The following is a 20,413-nucleotide window of genomic DNA, read 5'->3' on the forward strand; positions in this document are numbered from 1 at the left end:
GGGGTCGAACGACCCTTTCACAGGGGTTGCCTAAGATCATCAGAAAACACATCTATCATTACATATTGTTTTTGTGATTAATCACTATGCTTTAATTATGTTCACTTGGTAACAATGAAAATACATCCTGCATATCAGATATTTACATGACGATTCATAACAGTAGCAACATTACAGTTATGAAGTAGCAACGAAAATAATTTTATGGTTGGGTCACAACATGAGGAACTGTATTTAAAGGGCCAGAAGGTTGAGAACCACTGTGTTAGAGGCTCACGTTGAGTACTTTGGAGTATATGAGATAGTGACAGGGGCTAGTTTTAGAAGGTAGTTTTGCAGGGTATAGGGTTGGTCAATGAAAGGTTGGTGGGGGTTCATGGAACATGGTTTGGAGGTGGAACCAGTCGGTGACTATTGAAATTGATTTGGGGTGCAAGTGAGGGCCACACCAAAGGTAGTTGATAATGCTTGGGTGGTGTTGAGGGTGTAGACACTGTAGAGTATGGTTATGAGGGTACATGGAGAGCAATTTGGGGTCAATGGAGTGTGTTTGGGGTGTGTATTGAGGGTAGATGGAGGATGATTTGAAAGTGTTTTTTGGAGGTTAATGTTTTCAGGGCCTATTGCAGATCATTTGGGGGAACAACTTGGGGGTAGTGGGGAGTAGTTTGCACAGCTTGGGTGTCCATGGAGGGCTGATTGGAAGTACTGCTTCGGATCAATGGATAGTAGTTTGAGGATACAACTTAGGAGATGATAAAGGGTGGTTTGAGGTGCGTTTGGGGCACGGAGGGTATTGGGGGAGTTTAGAGGTGTGGCGGTGTCTCATGGAAGGCAGTTTAAGGTACTGCGTGGTGGTCCGTTAGGGGTTGAATTGGGGTGAGGGGCGCCAGTCTGATCACTGAGGGGGCGTGGTCAGGGGAGGGGAGAGCTCGGCCGCCCTCGGGAAAGCGTGTGCGCACGCGCTCCCAGCTGGATCGCTCCTGGCGCTCCCAGGCGCTGAGACCTAAACTGGCGCCTGCGCAATCGATCTCCGACGCTGCTGTGGTCTCGCACCCCGCCTGTGGTCTTGCACCCCGCCCCCTGTCAGCCGCCACCCCCCTCCCCGGAGGCTGGAGACCAACGGCGGTGCAGCCAAGAGCGGACCGACCCGAGTTACCTGTAGGGGGGCCGGGGTCCCCCGCCCGCGTCGGAGCCGGCGCTGCTCTCCCACCCTCCCCGCACCCTCCATCTGGCCCCCCAAGGCTAACAGTGGCGCGACCAAACGCGGCCCACCACAGGGCGCGGAAGAGGAGCGGGCGCGAGCTGTGGGAAGAGCGGGAGGCGGCGAGGGAAGGGGCGCGCCCACCTTCCCTCCCGGCCACATCGACCCCGCCTATGCCGCCGGGCGCGGACCTTGGGTGAGTAACGCCCGCTGGGAAAGAAAGGGAGGAGACTGGGCGGGGTGAGCAGGGCCAACAAGGGATGTACCTGCGCCCGTCCGCCCCCCACCCCCCCCCACCTCTAACCTCGTGGCCTCACTCTGGACCCTTGCCGAACCTGACTGCATCTTTTAAAAATCTCGAGCCCGGGCCGGTCTTGACCCGAGGAGCTCCGGTCTGACCCCGGACCTAACCATATTCTAGCCTGGCGTCATCTTCCACCCCTGTTTTGTCACCCTAAACTTAGTCCTGACCCCAAAGCCCACCCAGTTCCCAGGATCCTTGACCTGACCCCAGGTTCTGGCCTGACCCTATTCTATCTATGAAGCTCATCTTGCCTTGTCTTGATCACTCCAGTTTCTGTCCTGACGCTCGACCTGTCTGTTCCCTAAACTCTTATCCAGTCTCTGAACCCCTTCCAGTCCTATCCTGTCCCTCGAACCCCAATCCGATCCATGTCTGTCCAGATTTCTGACATTTGACTACTGTACTTTCTCCCCACCCTGTACTACCCCCCCTGGTCCCTCTCCTGACTCCTAATCTCCATCCTGGCTAACCACCTTTAGACCATCCCTTTGTCTCCTGCCCTATCCCTGCCCCCAAACCTGTACTGTTTCCCCCTGTCTTCTCTTGTCCCATTGCTGTCCTCATTCCTCTCCTCATGCCACACCAGTCTTTTCCTGTCTCTTACCTCCATCTTGCACCTGCCCTTTTTCCTATCCCTTCCTTTAATCTGCTTTGGTGTGTCCCCATCATGTCTTCTGATTACTGTTCTCTACTGACCCTGACCCCTGCTCGGCTTTTTTGTCCCCTACTGCCTCCGACTTTTTTTCTCTAACCCTTGTCCTGAGCCTCACTCCATCCTATCCCCTAGCCAGTGTCCTGACTCCTTTTGTGCCCAACCTCCTGACCTCCATCCTACAATGACTGATTTTGTTTTGTTCTTTACATTCCTTCCTTTCTTGTCCCTTCATCCTGTCTCAACCCCAGGCCCCTTTCCGTACTCCCCTACCCTGTTCATCTCCTCCTTCTTAACACCCACTTTCCATCTCCTCTGAGCCAGAAGGAAAGGGGTCTCATTATACTCTGCCCTGAACCAGGAGGTTCCGCTGATTCCGTTGTCTCTGAAGTTCATCCCAGATGCTTCTCTTCGCATGAACAAGAACACGCAGCCTTTTGGACCTCGTGTGGCCAAAGTGGTTTTTGCATGTGATTTCCCCCACCCCCACCCAGTGATCTCACACAGAGCTGGCATTTCTCTCCCTGCCCTAGGAGGGCATAGAACTGTTCCTATGCTCCCCACCCTCCCTATGTGTGGAAGAACACCCTAAATTATTCAGTGACTCTGGGAGTCTGTGAGGTCTGGGTCAGATTTCCAGCCTTGTTAGGTTGGGGACTGCCCCATGGGGCTGAGCAAATATGTGGGGGTGGGAGACTCAAGGGTATGTGTTATTCTTCTAAGTCATGTCACCCCCACCTCCCGATTTTGACCCTGGGTGCATGATCCCTGCTTTCCTGGCCTGAAAAAAATCCATTCCAGGCAGAGACTTCAAGGCTTAGTAGGGGTGGGATGGGACAGGGGCTTATCCGCCTTCTCTTAGCAGTAAGTGTATCTTGTGCTGAGTCCATCTAACCTCTGTGGGCAGGCCTGGGGGGGTGGTCACTGGGTGTTAGAATCAGGCCCATCCAGTAGTAACAATAACCACAGCAAGGTTTCCTTGCTGTACGAATCTCCTTGATTCTGAGGACAGTCAGGGAGAATTTGGATAGTGAGAATGTAATGTGTTCTTCATTTATGTTTTGTTTTGCATTTCTCATAGAGAGTAGTGAGAGTCTGAGGAACGAGACACCATACCCATCTCACTTACCTAAAACATTTATCCAAACCTATTAATAACAGCACAAGCATCCCTCACTGTCCCAATCTATTTGGTACCTGAGTTATGAGAGGGAGAGTTTGGATAGTTCAGACAGTGAAAGACCCCCAAGTTATCTGAAGGTATTTTGGTTTTGCAATATATACTTTTAACCCATTATTAACTCCAACAGTTTAAGTCTGAAAAGAAGGAAACATCAATTGAACCATCAGCTGTTAAAGTGTGTATACATTTTTTGGGACACCCTGTATATACAGTGATTTTCTGCCAGCTCTTTTAAAAAAATATATATTTTATTGATTTCAGAGAGGAAGAGAGAGGGAGAAAGAGACAGAAACATCTATGATGAGAGAGAACCATTGACTGGCTGCCCCCCACAAGCCCCCCACTGGGGATTGAGCCTGCAACCTAGGCATGTGCCCTGACCAGGAATTAAACCATGACCTCCTGGTTCATAGGTCAACACAACCACTGAGCTACACCAGCCAGGCTCTGCCAGCTCTTTTGCTCTTTCTCTTTGTCACATGGATCTGGTGGTATGTTGATAAACTGGCTGTTAAAACACAAATGTCTGCATTTTATATAATGAGTAGAAAGAGTTCAGATAATGAGGAATATCAGCTCTAACTCAAAAACTTATTCAAATCTTCTCATTTTCCTGAGCTCCAGTGGCAAGAATTGGGATAGTAAAGGTACTGTGCTGTGTAAATATATTCGTTTCCTGCATTTTTTATGATGAGTAGGGAGAGGTTGGACAATGAAGGAAAACAGCTCTGTTTCAAATATGTCTGATTTGGCAAGTAGGAAGGGATCAGATCTGAGTAGCAAGTAAGGAGGGTTTTGATGCTGAGGGCTACTAGCTCTGTCTCAGAAATTCACCTGATTATGTTTAGTTCCTGAGTTCGGAGAAGTTATTCGAGGGAAAACAGCTCTGTTTCGCATTTATCAGGTGAGGCTGAGGGATATCAGCCCTGCTACCTATCTATCTATCTATCTATCTATCTATATACATACATACATATATATACACACATATATACATATATATATATATATATATATATATATATATATATATATATATAAAATGTTGATATATTTTGATTTCTGACTTTGGGTTGGGAGGAATACTTGTAATTGTGACAGCCAGTACATATGGAGCACTTAGCTTGGGCCAGGCACTATCCTAAGCAAGCTTTGAATGTATTAATTCAAGTCATGCTTACAACAACCCTCTTCATCATCACTCCCATTTTATTGGTGATAACACTGAGGCCCAGAGAGGTTAAGGGATTTCTCCAAGTAGTCGCACAGCCAGTTAGTGGCAGAGCTGGGTTGAACCCAGACCTACCACTTGTTACCCCTCCATGAGGCCACCTGAGGCTCAAGTTCCAGTTGTGGCAGGGCTTAGAGGTTGGCCAGCTTCCAGGCTGTTAAAAAAGTTGTGTACCAGGACAATGATGTGTGTGTGTGTGTGTGTGAGTGTGTGTGTGTGTGAGAGAGACTCTGTCCTGCCTGTCTGCTTGGCCCAAGAGGCCTGGCTACCTTCTCTCTCCTTATTCCTGCACCTTTGCGTGAGGTTATTGTTGTTGTTATTGTCATTAATGACATGGTGTGAGTGACGTTGCACTGGGAAATGCCTTTTAAAGTGTCTTTGACCTCTCTTGGCTCTGTAAGAGCTAGTTACCCATTTTTCAGATGAAGAAACCTGTCTTGAGACTCAATCTGCATTGTCAGACAGATACCTTTGTCCCTCTCATGTCTGATTCTATAAACATCCCTCATCTCAACATCCTTGATGTCCCACAAGAGGCAGGAGAGGCCATGGCTGAGAGGATACTCCCCACCAACATCCACTACCCACCTTATGGCTGCTGCCTCCACCAGCCCCAGGCAGCCTGGGGTGGGGTGGAGGGGTAGGAAGGGGGAGATGAAATGGGCCTTTGTGTTCTGTGCCAGAAATCTTATACCCAGGAAGAAAGATGGTCAGGGTGGCAGGAGGCATGTATGTGGGGTGTTGCTGAACAGAGGGAACTCCTCTCCAGGCTTGGCCCACCTGCCAAGCAGGCAGAGAACTTGCCTTATGCTGCCCTTTCATCTCACAGCATGGATTGCTGCAGGGGCCTGGGCTGGGCTTGGGCCCTGAGGTCACAGACAGATGGTCTCAAGAGGAATGCAGGAGGTGTGGTGTGTGCTGGTGCAGGTCCAGAGCCCAGGCGGTGGTGTGGGGGAAACAGTACATCTTAGGGACTCAGAGCCCTCAATTTCCTTGACTTGCCCAAGCGGGGAAAATGGGGAGGGCAGCATGGGTGTGAAGCAGCATGAGTCCCCTTTCCCACTCCTCCCTTGCAGGAGTAGCCTCTGTTAGCCTCTGACCCAGGACCCAGCCCCCCAAGATCTGATGCGGCCTGCTCTCATGCCTCTGTGATCAGAATCAGGCCTCATCACCTCTCCAAGCCCCCACTTCCACATCTACAAGCTGGCTATGAGGAGCTGGGTCTGTACCATCCACCCAGGTTTGTAGGGACCGGAAGGGGTTAAAGCACATGTTTGCTGGGATGATTTCTCTTGGAGCTGCAGAAGGTGGGAGTGTCTTGAGACCTGGTCTCTCTTTAGAAAAGTTGACCTTTCTCCCCAACTGGGCCACTGTTACCTCAGTGAGGGGAGGACTTGCCCTAAGGCCTTCCCATACCAATGCCTTGCCCCGGGGGTGGGGTGGGGGGAAGGTAGGGGCCTCAGGAATGTGATGAGGACTGCCAAGAAACACACAGATTTACACTCTGGGCCTCACCAGACCTTCATCCCCCAGCTCCCAGGTCATACCCTGGGCTGAGCAGGGTCTCATCTAGGAAATTGGGCAGCCCCAGAGGCAGCTACTACTGCCATCATCCTTAGCCCTTCTTCCCCAGCTCTCTGCTGGGGGTGTGGGGTGAGGAGGAAGGTTGAGGCTCTCTTCTTGGCTGTGCTGGACACCCTGAGGGTACCTGACCCTGAGATTGCCTCTAAGGGTGCCCCGAGCCTCGGTGGCAGGCAAGTAAGGGTTAAAAGGTATGGGCCGGCCCAGTCCCTGGCCAGGTAGGCTGGGCCATTGCCTAGTGGGAGGCGGTCTAGGCAGCTGCCACTGCACTCACTGCTCACCGCCACTACCAGAGGGAGCCGGGCCTGGTGGAGACAACTATTTTTTCAGGTACCTGAAGCCACCCCACAGTACCTATCTGGTATTGGTGAGCACCTGGGAACATGGGCCCACAGGTTGGGGTGAGGAGGGTATGGGGTGTGTTAATGTTTCCTGTGGGGAAGAGCTAGATCTGCACAAGAGGACAGCAAGGGAGGGCCTGAGTAGATGGGTGAAGCCCAAAATGTCCAATTTCCTTTCTTGGCATGAAGCTGATCCCTTGCCGGAAATGGAGGAAGCGAAGGGATCAGGGAGAAGAGAAGCCAGAGTCCCCCTTCTCCACTCCCCCGACTTCCTCTTTCCCCTTCCTTCTCTGTGGGAGTAGCCTCTGCCCGCCCTTAACCTGGGGCCCAGCCTCTCAGGAAAGCCCAGAACCCGCCTTCCTGCCTCCCTCACCCCCACCGCATCTGTTCACCTGGGGCAGGGGGCCCTTAGAATAGTGTGAACAGTCTAGACATTGAGAGTTTATTTGCTCCCAGGGTGGCAGGATGTGGAAATGGGGGTCCCACTGAAGGTGTTGGGGTGCCACCCAGGTGAGGTGTCTTGGTTGTAAACAGTCATTATAGCCAGGAATTTCTTGGTTGTGGTGTCAGAAGGGCAGACCTGAAAAACCTGCTGGGCCCGCCTCGGTGTGGGAGTGTTCTCCGCAACTCTGCTGCTGCAGCCCATCCTGGGACAGCACAGGCCCACCATGGGGAAACCTGGGGTCTGGTATGGGAGGGTGTTGGGAGGGGCTGCTGGGATCCCCTTCTTATCATCTCTGGGTGGGTACCTGGCAACCCCGGGCCCTGAGGCAAATGTGCCCAGGGCAGACATGCAGAGGCAGAGGTTTGGGAGCCAGGTGTGGGGGTGTGGGGCGTGGACCCTGTGTCTAGCCTGCCCAATGACCCCATGACTCAGGTCCTAGCTATGTCCCCAAGGTCAGGCTGACAGGGTGGAGTCAGGATTCCTTTCTGGACCCCATGTTGACTTCCAAGATGCCGTGAGCTCCAAGGGAAGGACGGCTTAAGGCAGCTTCGTGTGAGATGTAGGACCAGCCCTGGCCAGTGGGACCACTGGGGAGGAGTGGGGGTTTCCGTGAGGGCGAAAGGTTTAGGGGAGCCTTGGGAGGGTTCCTCAAACCCAAATGGAGGCTGGGTAGAAGGATCCTCAGGAGCCAAGGGGCAGAGAGGCTGGGCTGGGGCCTTCAGGAAACCCCGCTGTGTTGAGCAATGTCAGACCTCAGAGCATGGGCATGTGAGCGCCTCTGCAAAGCACACGCTGCTGCCTGGGTATGCGGAAGGGCTTTAGGTTCTGATCCCTGCCCCTGATGTTGAAGACAGGGAACCACAGAAGGGGACAGATCCTATGGGGCGGGTAGGAGGACTGCCGAGGCTTGGCCACGTCTCCCATTGTACGGATGGGGAGGGGGCTTGAGCCCATGCTTGCTCAGTTGCCTGGGTCTTCTCCACACCTAGCCAGCATTTCGTAACAAGCTGGTAGGTTCGAGGTAGATGGGGATGGGACGTCTGTGACCTCCTGAGGCCCTCCCAGCTGCCTGCCACTGAGGTCAGGCCAGATGGTGGCAGGTGATGTCACCTGGCTGCCCAGCTGGGGACTGAGCAGGATGTGGGAGGGAGGGAGCAAACTCCAGAGGAGGGGATGAGGGCAGGGCTGATAGCCTGCCAAAGCAGGCCCCATGGTCAGCTAGGGCAGCTTGGGCCAGAGAGAGAGGCCGGAGGCAGTTGGCTTGTTATCTGTATTTGTGGACTTCACTGTTCAAAGTTCCAGCAGGGTGACTTCACTCTGCTGGGTGTGGGACAGACTGGGGTGGGCAGAGGGGCTGAAGGGGTCCTGAAGCCAAGTGGACACTCTTCTCCCTGCCATACCAAAGCTGCAGGATAGAGTTGGGATGAGTAGTGACCCACAGATCTAGGCTCATTTCCTGGGCTGGCTGCCGCATCATCCTTTTTAAATTTAATTTACTTTTTTATATTTTTATTGATTCCAGAGAAGAAGGGAGAAGGAGAGTTAGACAGAAACATCAATGATTAGAAAGAATCACTGATCGGCTGTCTCCTGCATGCCCCCTACTGGGGATCGAGCCCACAACCCAGGCATGTGCCCTTGACCAGAATCAAATTCAGGACCCTTCAGTTCACAGGTCGACGCTCTATCCACTGAGCCAAACCAGCTAGAGCTCGTCCTCCTTTCATTCACCCAGCAGATCCAGCTGACCACTTGCTGTGCACACAGAATCTCTCTGAGTGCCAGATACACTGATGAAAACAGGACACACACATTCCCTGTCCTCCTGAATGTATGAGGAAGACAGTCTCTTATTGGACAGCAGTTGTGAGGGGATGTAATTTGGGGGCCCTACTCTGGAAGTGACATTTAAGTCCTAGCATGTGAGAACCATGGTCTGGTGTGGTGATAGGTGAAAAGAGCACTCCAGACAGCAGCCATAACCTGGGCAAAGGCCCTGAGGTTAGATTGGCTGTGACCTTATGAGGAATTGGTGGGGTTGGAGCAGCTCTAGTGATGGAGAATGTTAGACCGAAGGGGTGGCCTGGGCTCTATCCTTAGCCAGAGGCAAGTTTCTTCACCTCTGTGCCTTCCTCTCCTCATCTCTAAACTAGGGTTAGTGGCCCGGCCAGCGTGGCTCAGTGGTTGAGTGTCGATCTATGAACCAGGAGGTCACAGTTTGATTACCGGTCAGGGCACATGCCTGGGTTGTGGGCTCAATTCCCAGTGTGGGATGTGCAGGATTCTCTTTCATCATTGATTCTTTCTCATCATTGATGTTTCTATCTCTCTCTCCCTCTCCCTTCCTCTCTGACATCAATAACAATATTAAAAAAATAATAATAAACTGCAAATAGTGGTAATTACAGAACTGCCATGGTTGTGAAGATTAAAGGTGGCATATAAGGTAGTTCTTCCACGCACTCAGGTGCTTAAGGAAATGCCCACTGTTGTTCTAGTTGGTTGAATCTGTGACATTAATTCTCCCCCTCCAGGTGAGAATCCTGACTGGCCCATGGGCCTCTGAGGAGGCATCATAAGTCTGCCCAGCGCCCCACTTGCTGTGCTCCCACTCAATGGGAAGGGAACCAAGGTATGAGGGCCTGGTGGAGGCCAGATGTTGACACAGATTCTGAGAGGGCAGGTCAAGCAGGCGGGTGGGGTCAGGGTACCCCTTCTTCCCGGGGTGTGGGAAGCTGGGTGAGGGACCACACATGTGCTTCCTTAATGGTTCTCATGCATCACTACCAGGCCTTATCCCACCATAAGCCACGGCCTCGGCCTCTTGACAACACCAGGATGGAAGTCAAAGGTCAGCTGATCACCTCTCCCACTTTCAATGCCTCAGGTCGGTATCTGGTTCTCCTTCCTGCTGCCTCCGCCCCTGCTCTGAGTCACCACCTGCCCGCCCACTTGAGAAGGGCTGGTCTCTGGCCCTACAGGATGCAGGATGCTGTGGCTGCCCCACTGATCTTTGCTCCCTCTGTGTCCAGCTGCCCTGTTTGGGGAGGCCACTCCCCAGGTGAAGTCAGAGCGTCTGAGGGGACTGCTTGACCGGCAGCGGGCTCTACAGGAGGCCCTGAGCCTGAAACTTCAGGAGCTACGCAAAGTGTGCCTCCAAGAGGCGGTGAGAGCCTGGCCCTACGAGTGTCTGGTGTGAGAGGGGGTGGAGAATCCAGGGCCCCTAGGGAGGCAGACTGGGGTGGCCATTGCTGAGACATCTATCTGAGGTGCCAATTCCCTGTCACCCTCTAGCTCAGCTTAGATGTCTTAGAATCAATGAAAAAGCCAATAGGGGCCCACCCCCCATCAACCATTTGAAGTCCAAAAAAATGCAAAACAATCGTTATTTCCAAAACTTGGCAGTAAAACCTGACCTGACCTGACACAGGGTGATTTGGAGTGGTTAGTCCCTCTTGGTGTGAATGTGCACACAGTCTGCCCGAAATAATAATGCAGGTCAGAGCATACAGCACCAGGCCCTGAACGAGTGTTCTGTAATGCACAGGTTATAGACTGAGTGTCTTTTTTGTTGTTGTTGCTGTTAATCCTCACCTGAAGATATTTTCTCCATTGATTTTTTGAGAGAGTGAAAGGGAAGGAGGAGGGGCGGGAGAGAAAGAGAGAGGGGGGAAGAGAGAGAGAGATTGGTTACTGGCCAGAGCCCAGGCTGGGGATCGAACCTGCAACCCAGGTACATGCCCTTGACTGGGAATTGAACCCTAGACCCTTCAGTGTGCGGGCTGGCGCTCTAACCCGGCCAGGGCTAGACTGTGTGTCTTCATAAAAACTCAGAAATTCTGGATTTCAAAGCAAATCTCCCCGCCTCCCATGCCCACTGCCCGGGATTTGGGTCAAGGGGTGAGAGTCCAGGCTGTACACCTGCCTGGTGGAGAATTGGGAGGAGGAAGAGAAATAACAGGCAGGCGATGCCGAGCAGGACTGGGCTCCTACTAGGACTTCTATAGCTTCTGGAGTCCTGACTGCTTAGCCCCCTCCCTCCAACTAACCCTTGATAGTCTCTGACTCCTGCTGCCTGCCCCCTCAGGAGCTGACTGGCCAGCTGCCCCCTGAGTGCCCGCTGGAGCCTGGTGAACGGCCGCAGTTGGTCCGACGGCGGCCCCCTGCAGCCCGAGCCTACCCGCCACCGCCCCCCAACCCAGTGCATCATTCCTTGTGCCCTGCTGAGGTGAGCAGATGGCCAGGGAGGACAGGTTGGGGGTGAGACAGATACCGAGGAGGAGGAGCCTGGACCGGGAGTAGGGTTGCGTCCAGGGGAAGGAGAGGCCAGAATGAAAAGGGACAGGCCTTGAAGGAGGCGGGCGGGTTCCTGGTCTGAGAGAGGATGCTGGTCCCCACCTGTGGGGAAGAGCCTCAGCCTTCGGAAGATAAATAGGCCCAGACTCTAATCAAGCCAGGCTGTACCTGTGCAGGGAATAAGCTCCATCCACAGGAAGAACAGGCCCCGCCTCCAGTGTAGATGGCTCTGCCACTGCCTGCTTCCTGTGCTTGGCATTTTCCGACTTTTGGTTGTATCCCCCCCCATCCCGGTGGGCCCCGCAGGAGCTGGCCCTCGAGGCTCTGGAGCGCGAGGTGTCGGTGCAGCAGCAGATCGCGGCCGCCGCCCGCCGCCTGGCCTTGGCCCCTGAGCTGAGCGCCGAGCAGCGGCGGCGCCGGCGCCAGGTCCAGGCAGATGCTCTCCGGAGGCTGCACGAGCTGGAGGAACAGCTCGGGGACCTCCGAGCCCGCCTCGGTCTCCCTGTGCTCCCGCTGTCCACAGGGGCAGTCATCACAGCCCAGGGTGTCTGCCTGGGCACACGCCTCGCTCAGCTCAGCCAAGGTGAGCCAGGCTCCGGCACCTGCCCAGTGAAAGCAGGGGAATGGGCATTGGCTAGCGGGGGTGGGGATGGAAGTGGGGAACATCCAGGGAAAAGTGAGCACCAGGCAGACCCTGAGGGACCTGAACAGTGAGAGGAGTGGTGGTAATCTGGCTCTGGGTAATGGGGGGGGGGGCGCGGGGAGGGCATTGGGAACTGACCTATAGGCCCCAGGAAAGTTTGGAGCCAGGTCTCTGGTGGTCTGGGTTTCAGGTAAAGGTGGATTCTTGGGGAGGGTGCAGGGTGGTGCGGAGACAGGCCAGTGGTATAAGGGGATGGCCCCAGGCCTGGTATTGATGGGTTGGGTCTCTCCCTTCTCGCCTGTAGAGGATGTAGTTCTCCACTCAGAGAGCAGCTCCCTCTCAGAGTCTGGGGCCAGCCACGATAATGGTGAGGACTCCCTCACCCAAACCCACCAACCTTTGATGTTCTGCCCCTCCCCTTCCTCTCCAGCTTCTCCTTAGCCACGCCCCGTCCTCCAGTGGGACTCCCCTCTTCACTTTCAGCCTGCTCAGCCCTGCCCAGCCCTCTTCCCCTCCTGCCTCCCTAGCACCTGCCCTTTGCTTTACACACAACCTACCTGGACCCTCTCATTGAATTCTCCCCCACTGACTGTCTTCTACCCAGAGGATCCTCGTAGCTGCTTCCCTCTGGCTGAGCGCCCCTCGCCGCCCAAGACCTGGGACCAGCTGCGGGCAGTATCTGGGGGCAGCCCTGAGCGGCGAACCCCATGGAAACCACCCCCGTCAGATCTTTATGGTGACCTGAAGAGCCGACGGAACTCCGTGGCCAGCCCCACCAGGTGAGGTTCAGTCCCTTCCCTCCTTTCTCCGTGAGCCGGGAGTAGGGTCCTGAGCCTGGGCTGGCAGGAGGGCCTGCTGGCGGGAACAGTCTCTAACGTGGACCCCTACCCGGGCTTGCCCGTCTCTGTCTAGCCCTACACGCTCACTGCCCAGGAGTGCCTCCAGTTTTGAGGGGCGAAGTGTGCCTGCCACCCCTGTCCTCACGCGGGGCGCTGGCCCCCAGCTCTGCAAGTAAGGGGGTTTGGGGGGTGGGTTTGAGGACCAGAGGAGGGAAACATTAGCTCTAAGTGGGAGAGCATTCCAAAAGGTTGTGGGACATGAGAGGCTGGGCTTTGAAAGGTGAATAGGAATTGCTTGGTAGAGAAGAAGGGGGTGAGGATTTGAGGGCAGAAGCCCCAGCGATTGAGTATGGGCTTTTCTGTGTATTTTGGACAAGTCATTTCCTGCCTGGCCAGTGTTGTTCAGTGGATTGAGTATTGTCCTATGCACTGGGAGGTCACTGGTTCGATTCCCAGTCAGGGCACATTCCCAGGTTTCAGTCTGGATCCCCAGTAGGGGGCGTTCTGGAGGCAGTGGATCAATGTTTCTATCTCTCTCTCTCCCTCTCCCTTCCTCTCTCTAAAATCAATAAAAAAACAACACACGTATCATTTCCCATCTCTGAATCTTGGTCTCCTCATTTGTAAAATGGGAATAATAATATCTGCCTTTGATGTGGACATACTAAGTTCTGGTTAACTTGTACTGAGTACTGAGTGTCTGCTAGGGATCAGTGTATTGCCTGGTATCAACTCACTTCATCACCACAAGATCTCTATGAGGAGGTGCTATTGTTATTCCCATTTTATAGATGAGGAAACTGAGGCACAGAGAGGCTAGGCGACTTGTTAGCAAACCAAAGGCCTGGTATTTCAACCCAAAATTTGACTCTAGAGTCCATGCTTTTAACCACTGTCCTCTACCGCTTCTTTTTTTAAAAAAAATATATTTTATTGATTTTTTACGGAGAGGAAGGGAGAGGGATAGTTAGAAACATCGATGAGAGAGAAACATCGATCAGCTGCCTCCTGCACACCTCCTACTGGGGATGTGCCTGCAACCAAGGTACATGCCCTTGACCGGAATCGAACCTGGGACCCTTGAGTCCACAGGCTGACGCTCTATCCACTGAGCCAAACCGGTTAGGGCTCTACTGCTTCTTAAGTACCCAGTACCTGCTTTTCTCAGGCTGTGAACAAAGCAAAGTCCGGGTCCTCATGGTACTTGCATGTGGTGATGGTGGCTAGTGGGCTGATAGTTTTGGGTGGTTCATACACATGGGGGTGGGGAGGACAGAGAATTTAGGAAGGGCCTTGAAGTTGAGGCCTAAGGATTAGTACCTCCTTGTGGAGGAAGTGGGGAGCCATGAGAATCGCCTTAACAAGGGGTGCTGGTCAGATGTGCTTGGAAGAGCCCTTACCTGGGCGTTCCCCTGCCAGCATTTCCTCTCTAGCCTTGCAAACACCTGCATCTCCCTTGCAGCCAACAGACCTGGGCCCCCATACATTTTTAATTCCTCTTCCTTCAGTTTGGGACAGAACCTCTTCTGCCCTTTACATGCCTCTACCTAACACCTTTATACACGCACTTTCTAATCCAGGGGGATGGAGGAGTGATGGCTCAGAGAGAAGCATGATACGGACCTAGGGCGCTCAGCCCATCTGCCTATTTCTGACCTTCCTCCCATCCCCCCACCTTTTCTCCCCCAGACCTGAAGGCCTCCATTCACGCCAGTGGTCTGGCAGCCAGGACTCCCAGATGGGCTTCCCCCGGGTGGACCCGGCCTCGGACCACCGCGCCTCGCTCTTTGCAGCTCGCACCCGCCGCAGCAATAGCTCTGAGGCCCTGCTAGTGGACCGGGCAGCTGCGGGTGGAGCTGGCTCCCCACCTGTGCCTCTGGCTCCCCCTGCCCCTGGTCCCCCAGTCTGCAAGAGCAGCGAGGTGCTGTATGAGCGCCCCCAACCAGTCCCTGCCTTCTCCTCCCGCACAGCTGGCCCCCCAGATCCTCCCCGGGCTGCCCGGCCAAGCTCAGCTGCCCCTGCCTCCCGTGGGGCCCCCCGGCTCCCACCTATGTGCGGGGACTTCCTCTTGGACTATTCCCTGGACCGGGGCCTGCCTCGAGGTATTGGTGGGCCAGGCTGGGGGGAGCTGCTGCCTGCAGCTGAGGTCCCAGGACCCTTCTCCCGCCGGGATGGGCTCCTCGCCATGTTCCCAGGCCCACCACCCATGTATGCAGCTGACGGCAGCAGCCCCCTCCTCCGCAGCAAGGACCCCCACACCCGGGCCACACGCACCAAGCCCTGTGGCCTGCCCCTGGATGCCGCAGAGGGTCCAGAGGTGCATCCAAACCCCCTGCTGTGGATGCCCCCACCCACCCGTATCCCTCCAGCTGGTGAGCGCAGTGGCCACAAGAATCTTGCCCTGGAGGGGCTACGGGACTGGTACATCCGGAACTCGGGACTGGCCTCGGGGCCCCAGCGCCGGCCTGTGCTGTCCCACATGGGCCCGCAGCACCCACCCTTCCTCCACGCCCGCTGCTATGAGGTGGGCCAGGCGCTGTATGGGCCCCCCAGCCAGGCACCCCTCCCGCATTCGAGGAGTTTCACGGCGCCCCCTGTCTCCGGCAGGTATGGGGGGTGCTTTTACTGATGGGTAGGGGGTCTCTTCAGGTAGAGGGCAAAGGTCTCTGGGCTAAAAGGGGGTTAGCGCCAATGACTTGGACAATGAGTGCTGGCTGCAGCCTTAGGACAGGGTCTCTGGGCCCTGCCTGACCTACATTAGTCCATGGGGTCTCGGTGGAGGGGTATCTTGGGCCCTGGGAGCAGCAGTTCCTTGCCAAGATATAGAAGAATTTTAATATTTTAACAAGCAGTGCATGTCAGCTGAAAATGGACCTTGGAACCAGGGTGCTGGGAGGAAGGGACATCCTGTGCCCTTGCCTTTCTCTTCCTCTTTTAACCACGCCCCCTGCTTGCCAGCCTCAAGGTGCTGTCCTGTGCCTCTCTCCACCTCTTTAACGAGCCTCTTTTCCTCTCTCTTTCTGTGTCTTGTACGTCTTTTCCTCTCTTCTCTGTCTTCCCACCCTGTCCTCCGGATTCCTGCTACCCCTTCCAAAGATACTACGCGGACTTCCTGTACCCCCCGGAGCTGAGCGCTCGTTTAAGTGACCTGACGCTAGAGGGGGAGCAGTCCTCCAGTTCTGACCCTCAGACCCCAGGGACACTGGTCTGACCCCTTCTGATATGCTCCTTGTTGGCCTGGGCATGACTCCAGTCTGGGGAGCACACGCTGACCTCGCTGAGCCCTGGGGTACGGTTGCTCTTAGTCCTGGGCAGGGGGCACCAACCTGATCTTCCAAGGCCCCCAGCTCCCTGTGGGCCCATGAAGGTGTCTGATACCCCGCTTCTACTCTCATACTGTGCTGAGAACTGGGGGCCCTCAGCCAGCTTAAAAGTGGGGGATGGTATAATGGGGGCTCCAAGCCCCTTCCTCCATTTGTTTACAGTTGTGATTTAGGTTTTCACTGTCTTTCCCCAACACTAGACGTTTTATAAAAGGGAAACTGTGATCTTGTCTGGTTGGGTTCATTCCTGTCCCATGCCCAGCCTGTTCCATTCAGGAACCCCTCCCATGAAATGGACCATATAGTCACATGGCCCTGTTCGGGGCAGCTAGGGACTCTGGTGTGAACAGATCTCTCTGCCATCCCCCACCAGGGTAGTTCTTGGGGAGGTGAGCTCTCTGCCCACATTTGGTGGGGGGCTTGGGTTCATCTTCCCACCCCAGGGGTGTAGGAAGGAGCCCCAGTCCCTGCCTGCCTGTCTGTGCCCGCTTCCTCTGCCCCCAGGGTGAGATGACCCAGCCTTTGGTGGCAGCCTCTACCCTATCCCCATTCTGGGGGCTCCACAGGAGGGTCCAAGGACAGAGCCATCAGGTGTGTTGTGTCCTGGGATGCTTTCATGGTGGAACCTGGCACCTGATAGATGCCAGTAAAATCCTCAGGTGACGCCTGGCCACAGGCTGCGTCACATCTTCCTTGACTTTCCTTCCATCCACCACTTTTTAAACAAATCTACACAAGCTGTGTTTTCTATAACTGTCTGTGACTTTCTGGAGCTGGGGGTCAACATACCCCCTTTACCTGGTGTTAAAACTTTTCTTTTTGTATCAACCGATCTGGGCCCAAGACGCTACCCACACTGGAAGAGGATTTTTAGAATAAATGTGTAAACCGAACCCACGTGTGGCTCTTCTCCCTGCCTTGCCTTGGGGCCCACACCCATAGTTCAGACCAGATATGTTTTTATAACACCATGTTATGAAAAAATAGAACACCATGGAAACAGCCTGTGATAATGTCATCTGCTTTGGCTTTACTGGTTTTGTGATGTGGGGCAACTTCTTGGCCTGTCTGTGGCCAGATTTCTAGCCTACGCCGAACAAGAACCCTTAGTAATACAAATGAAAATGGGAACACTGCACGCCCTTAACTCCCTGTGTGTAAATGCCAGAGATGAACAAGTTCCTGGAAGGAGAGATCACCCCATCAGCCCACATATTTGACAGAGACCAACCCAGTCATAAAGAATCTAGCAGAATTGAAAAGCAGAGGCCACTATGATAGGCCCAATTAGCTTGAGCGATTTAACAGCTTTTATTGTTGCAATAACACTGATATATATGCCTCATTCCAGGTCAGCGCTACCCCCACCCCATGGTCCCCACCACCGTGGAACTTGTGTATGTGTGTGTGTGGGGGGGGGGGTGAGGGGCAGAATCCCTAAGCAGAGCTGAAGGGAGGCAAATGGGACTGGTGAGTGTTGGGGTTACTGGGGACCAAGGGTTCAACAGGATCAGGATACCTGACTTCTACCCAGAGGGGACTGAGAACACTTCGGTCCTGGGGTCAAGATTTGGCAATGCCTTGTTCTGGGTTCAAAGCTGGGGTGTGGTCTGTAAAAGCCTTGATCTAAGACTCAAGATTTGAGAATGTCTTGGTCCCACACCCCAGCTTTGGGACTCAGCATGGGAGACAAGTGGGTCCCAGATTAGGTTTGTGGGAGGGTTCCATCCAGAATTTGATATTGGCCATGGATGCTCCAATCTCTAAGCCCCACTTCTGGGCTGGATGGATGAGTGGCTCTGTGTCTCAAGTTCAGGGCTGGGGAAGACTCTGTTCCCCTAGGCAATGGGGACTGGGTATGAGGGATATCCTAGTTTTGGATCTAGGGGTGGGGTAGGGGGAGCATTACAAATGCCCTGCTTTTTTTAACTGGGCAAGAGGCTCCTATTTTAAGGACTGGGAAAAGGCTCTAAATCCCGGTTATGGGTTGGGGTTGGGGTTGGGATTCTCCAGGTCATGGGTACAGATAGATCCCAAGGCCCTAGGATCCAGCCTCCTGCTCTTGTCCCAGTGCTTCCAGTAGCAGCCCCATTGGTGTCCGCTTGAGACCAATGCTCTCAATCTTGTTCTCTATCTTGTTCTTGAGGTTGCGCAGGCGCAGTGAGGCGTGCACCAGGATCACTGTGGGCAATACCAAAAGGAGTGGGGTCAGTGGAATGGGACATCAGCCTTTAGCCAATGGGGGCCCACAGAGGAACTGGAGTGGTCAGGCCAATAGAATGGTCAGTGGACAGGACACCTCTGACCCTGAAACTGGCTGAGGAACACTTTGTAACAGGGTTGTGGCCGGGGGAGGGCTGGCGGTAACTGGGACGTGGCTGGTGGAAGGCACTTAGTACCAGGAGTGAGGCCCAGAAAGGCGGTATTAAGAGTCGTTCCCAGAAGAGGAGAACTTAGCCAAGGAAGGTGCTTTGTAAAGGGGTGTGGCCTTGCCCGCCAAGTCTCCCAGCCCCCCCTCCTCCCCAAGAACCAGGGCAGGGCCGGCCTGGCGCCACGCGCACGCGCTGGCCTTGTTCCCGGGTATCTCAGGGTAGGGGAGACTCACGAAGTACTGGCCCGGCAATGCTGAGCAGGAAAGTGCAAGCGCCGCCCACCGCCCAGAGGACCAGGAGGCCAACGGCAAGCACTGCGGCCAGGCAGGCGGCGGGGTGACTGCGGCGGCAGCGGCGCACGGCCGCGCGACTCTCAGCCGCCCACACCAGCACCCCGAGGGCCACCGCCACTACCAGCGCGCTTAGGAGAGTGTGCAGCGGGCGCACGTACCTGCGGGGACAATAGAACTAAGCTAGTCAGCCAGTTGGGAGAGGGCCGCCCGGCCTCCAAGCTTCCCAGACCACTGTGCACAAGATCCCGGGCCCTTAGAGCTTTGGTTCCCCCCTTCCGGACCCTGCAAGCCGGAGAAATACTCTGGCCAGCCCTGTCTCTAAGTCCACCCTCCAGGACTTCCGACTCCCAGGAGCCCTGGACCCTTTCTTTTCAATCCTGCAGCCCCATCTTTTTGAGCTCCAGGCGCTCCCATCCAGATAGACTCAGACTCCTTCCTTCTGTCCCTACAGCACCCCCCCTCCAGTACACCACCCCATCCTGCCCCCAAACCCACCCTTGGAGCACAACCCTTGCAGATTTTTTCCAGGCCTTTGTGTCCACACATTTCCCTCTTCCCAGGCCCTGGGTCCTTACAGGACCCTCTTCCAGGATTTAGGTCCTACTCTCATCTTACATCCCCACCCAAGTCCCTCCTCCAGGCTCTCCAACCCTGTTGGGTCGCAGGCCTTCAGTCCTGGATCCTCTCTCTTGGCCCAAGTTCCCCAAGTACCTGCTCCTACAGGGATGACCACAGGGATATCCCTGTCCCTGCCCTAAGGCCTCCAGCCCCATCACTCACATCGCCCCACCATCCCAGACACACTCACGTCCCACTTTCAAGTTTTCCTTATCTTCAGGTCCACCTTCCAGCCGTTTCCCCTTCAGTTCCACAATCTCTATTTTCCCCAGGTCTTCCTTCCAGTCCCACTAACCCCCTCGGCTAGGCTGTATCCAGGCCCAGGGCCTCCTTATAACTAGGTCCCACTCCCTCCAAGTCCCCACTCCCAAGGCCCGCAGGCTTTCTATCTCTGCTGAATTTGCCCTTCCGGGCCTTGCAGCCCCCCACCCAGGTTTCCTACCCTTCCCGGTTCTCAGAATCCCGCGGGCCCACCCTCCACGCCCTGTAGGCGTCCCCGGCCAACTGGCGCCTCCCTCCCGCCCTCCCTCACCCAGCCAGGGCAAGACCGAAGCCGAAGCAGACAAGGTAGTTGGTTTGGTAGTAGAGAAGGTTGTTGATGACACGGTGGCACCATCGCTGCGGGTCGCAAGGATCCGGGGCCGCTAGACGCGCCGACCCCAAAACGAAGTCATCCAGGGCGCGTAGCGGTGGCAGCCGCACCTCCGACATCCTGCTAGTCGATGTAGCTGGACCAGCCAGAAGAGCAGTCGAACTACAACACCCGTTACACCCTGCGCCACCGCGGCGAACACCGGGAAATGGAGTCTGGGCGGGGCTTCTGCTACCCTATCCACCCAGGTGGACGACGCAGGCGCAAAACACGTGATCGGAAATACAAACGCCAGAACCGGAACTGCCATGAAACTAAATATAGGCAGCGGAGCGTGGCATTCCCATCCACGCCCAGGTGGAGGCGCCAAGGGGCCCTGTTCCGGGTGGCGCTGGCAGCACAACAGTAGCCAGACATCCGGACTAAGCAGAGATGATGGCAGGGACTGTCAGAAGGACCGGAGCAGGATCCCACCTCCTTCCTGTCCAAGTAGGTC

The 20,413-nt window shown here is 54.9% G+C and overlaps 2 protein-coding genes across 7 annotated transcripts; one reads left to right on the plus strand and one right to left on the minus strand.

Moving 5' to 3' along the window:
• Positions 1 to 6,377: 6,377 nt before the first annotated feature.
• Positions 6,378 to 16,935, plus strand: CCDC120 (coiled-coil domain containing 120). 6 transcript variants are annotated; one of them, XM_036304309.1, is made up of 10 exons: positions 6,378 to 6,485; positions 9,476 to 9,573; positions 9,732 to 9,828; positions 9,974 to 10,107; positions 11,029 to 11,169; positions 11,544 to 11,820; positions 12,185 to 12,247; positions 12,485 to 12,659; positions 12,793 to 12,891; positions 14,409 to 16,935. In XM_036304309.1, the coding sequence occupies exons 3-10, from the start codon at positions 9,780 to 9,782 to the stop codon at positions 15,346 to 15,348; spliced, it is 1,878 nt and encodes a 625-aa protein (XP_036160202.1). In that variant the 5' UTR covers positions 6,378 to 6,485; positions 9,476 to 9,573; positions 9,732 to 9,779; the 3' UTR covers positions 15,349 to 16,935. The 6 variants fall into 6 exon arrangements, with proteins under 6 accessions (XP_036160202.1, XP_036160205.1, XP_036160206.1 ...); XM_036304312.1 differs by having other exon boundaries at positions 12,814 to 12,891; XM_036304310.1 differs by having other exon boundaries at positions 6,418 to 6,522.
• A 394-nt stretch (positions 16,936 to 17,329) lies between these two features.
• PRAF2 (PRA1 domain family member 2) lies at positions 17,330 to 20,349 on the minus strand. The gene is made up of 3 exons (XM_036304319.1): positions 19,858 to 20,349; positions 18,648 to 18,865; positions 17,330 to 18,223 (listed from the first exon to the last, which is right to left on the minus strand). Exons 1-3 carry the CDS (start codon positions 20,034 to 20,036, stop codon positions 18,084 to 18,086), a joined length of 537 nt encoding a protein of 178 aa, XP_036160212.1. The 5' UTR covers positions 20,037 to 20,349; the 3' UTR covers positions 17,330 to 18,083.
• Between the last annotated feature and the right edge of the window lie 64 nt (positions 20,350 to 20,413).

Source organism: Myotis myotis, unplaced genomic scaffold (assembly GCF_014108235.1).
Source record: "Myotis myotis isolate mMyoMyo1 unplaced genomic scaffold, mMyoMyo1.p scaffold_m19_p_4, whole genome shotgun sequence".
Taxonomy (NCBI): domain Eukaryota; kingdom Metazoa; phylum Chordata; class Mammalia; order Chiroptera; family Vespertilionidae; genus Myotis; species Myotis myotis.

What these genes read in the sequence shown, in the direction of transcription:
- CCDC120 (XM_036304309.1), top strand. Translation starts at nt 9,780, where the DNA reads ATGGAAGTCAAAGGTCAGCTGATCACCTCTCCCACTTTCAATGCCTCA. An exon ending in ATTCCTTGTGCCCTGCTGAG is followed by an intron (nt 11,170 to 11,543) that starts GTGAGCAGATGG and finishes TGGGCCCCGCAG; the next exon opens with GAGCTGGCCCTCGAGGCTCT. An exon ending in CCTCGCTCAGCTCAGCCAAG is followed by an intron (nt 11,821 to 12,184) that starts GTGAGCCAGGCT and finishes TCTCGCCTGTAG; the next exon opens with AGGATGTAGTTCTCCACTCA.
- PRAF2 (XM_036304319.1), bottom strand. Translation starts at nt 20,036, where the DNA reads ATGTCGGAGGTGCGGCTGCCACCGCTACGCGCCCTGGATGACTTCGTT. An exon ending in TTCGGTCTTGCCCTGGCTGG is followed by an intron (nt 18,866 to 19,857) that starts GTGAGGGAGGGC and finishes TTGTCCCCGCAG; the next exon opens with GTACGTGCGCCCGCTGCACA. An exon ending in CATTGCCGGGCCAGTACTTC is followed by an intron (nt 18,224 to 18,647) that starts GTGAGTCTCCCC and finishes TATTGCCCACAG; the next exon opens with TGATCCTGGTGCACGCCTCA.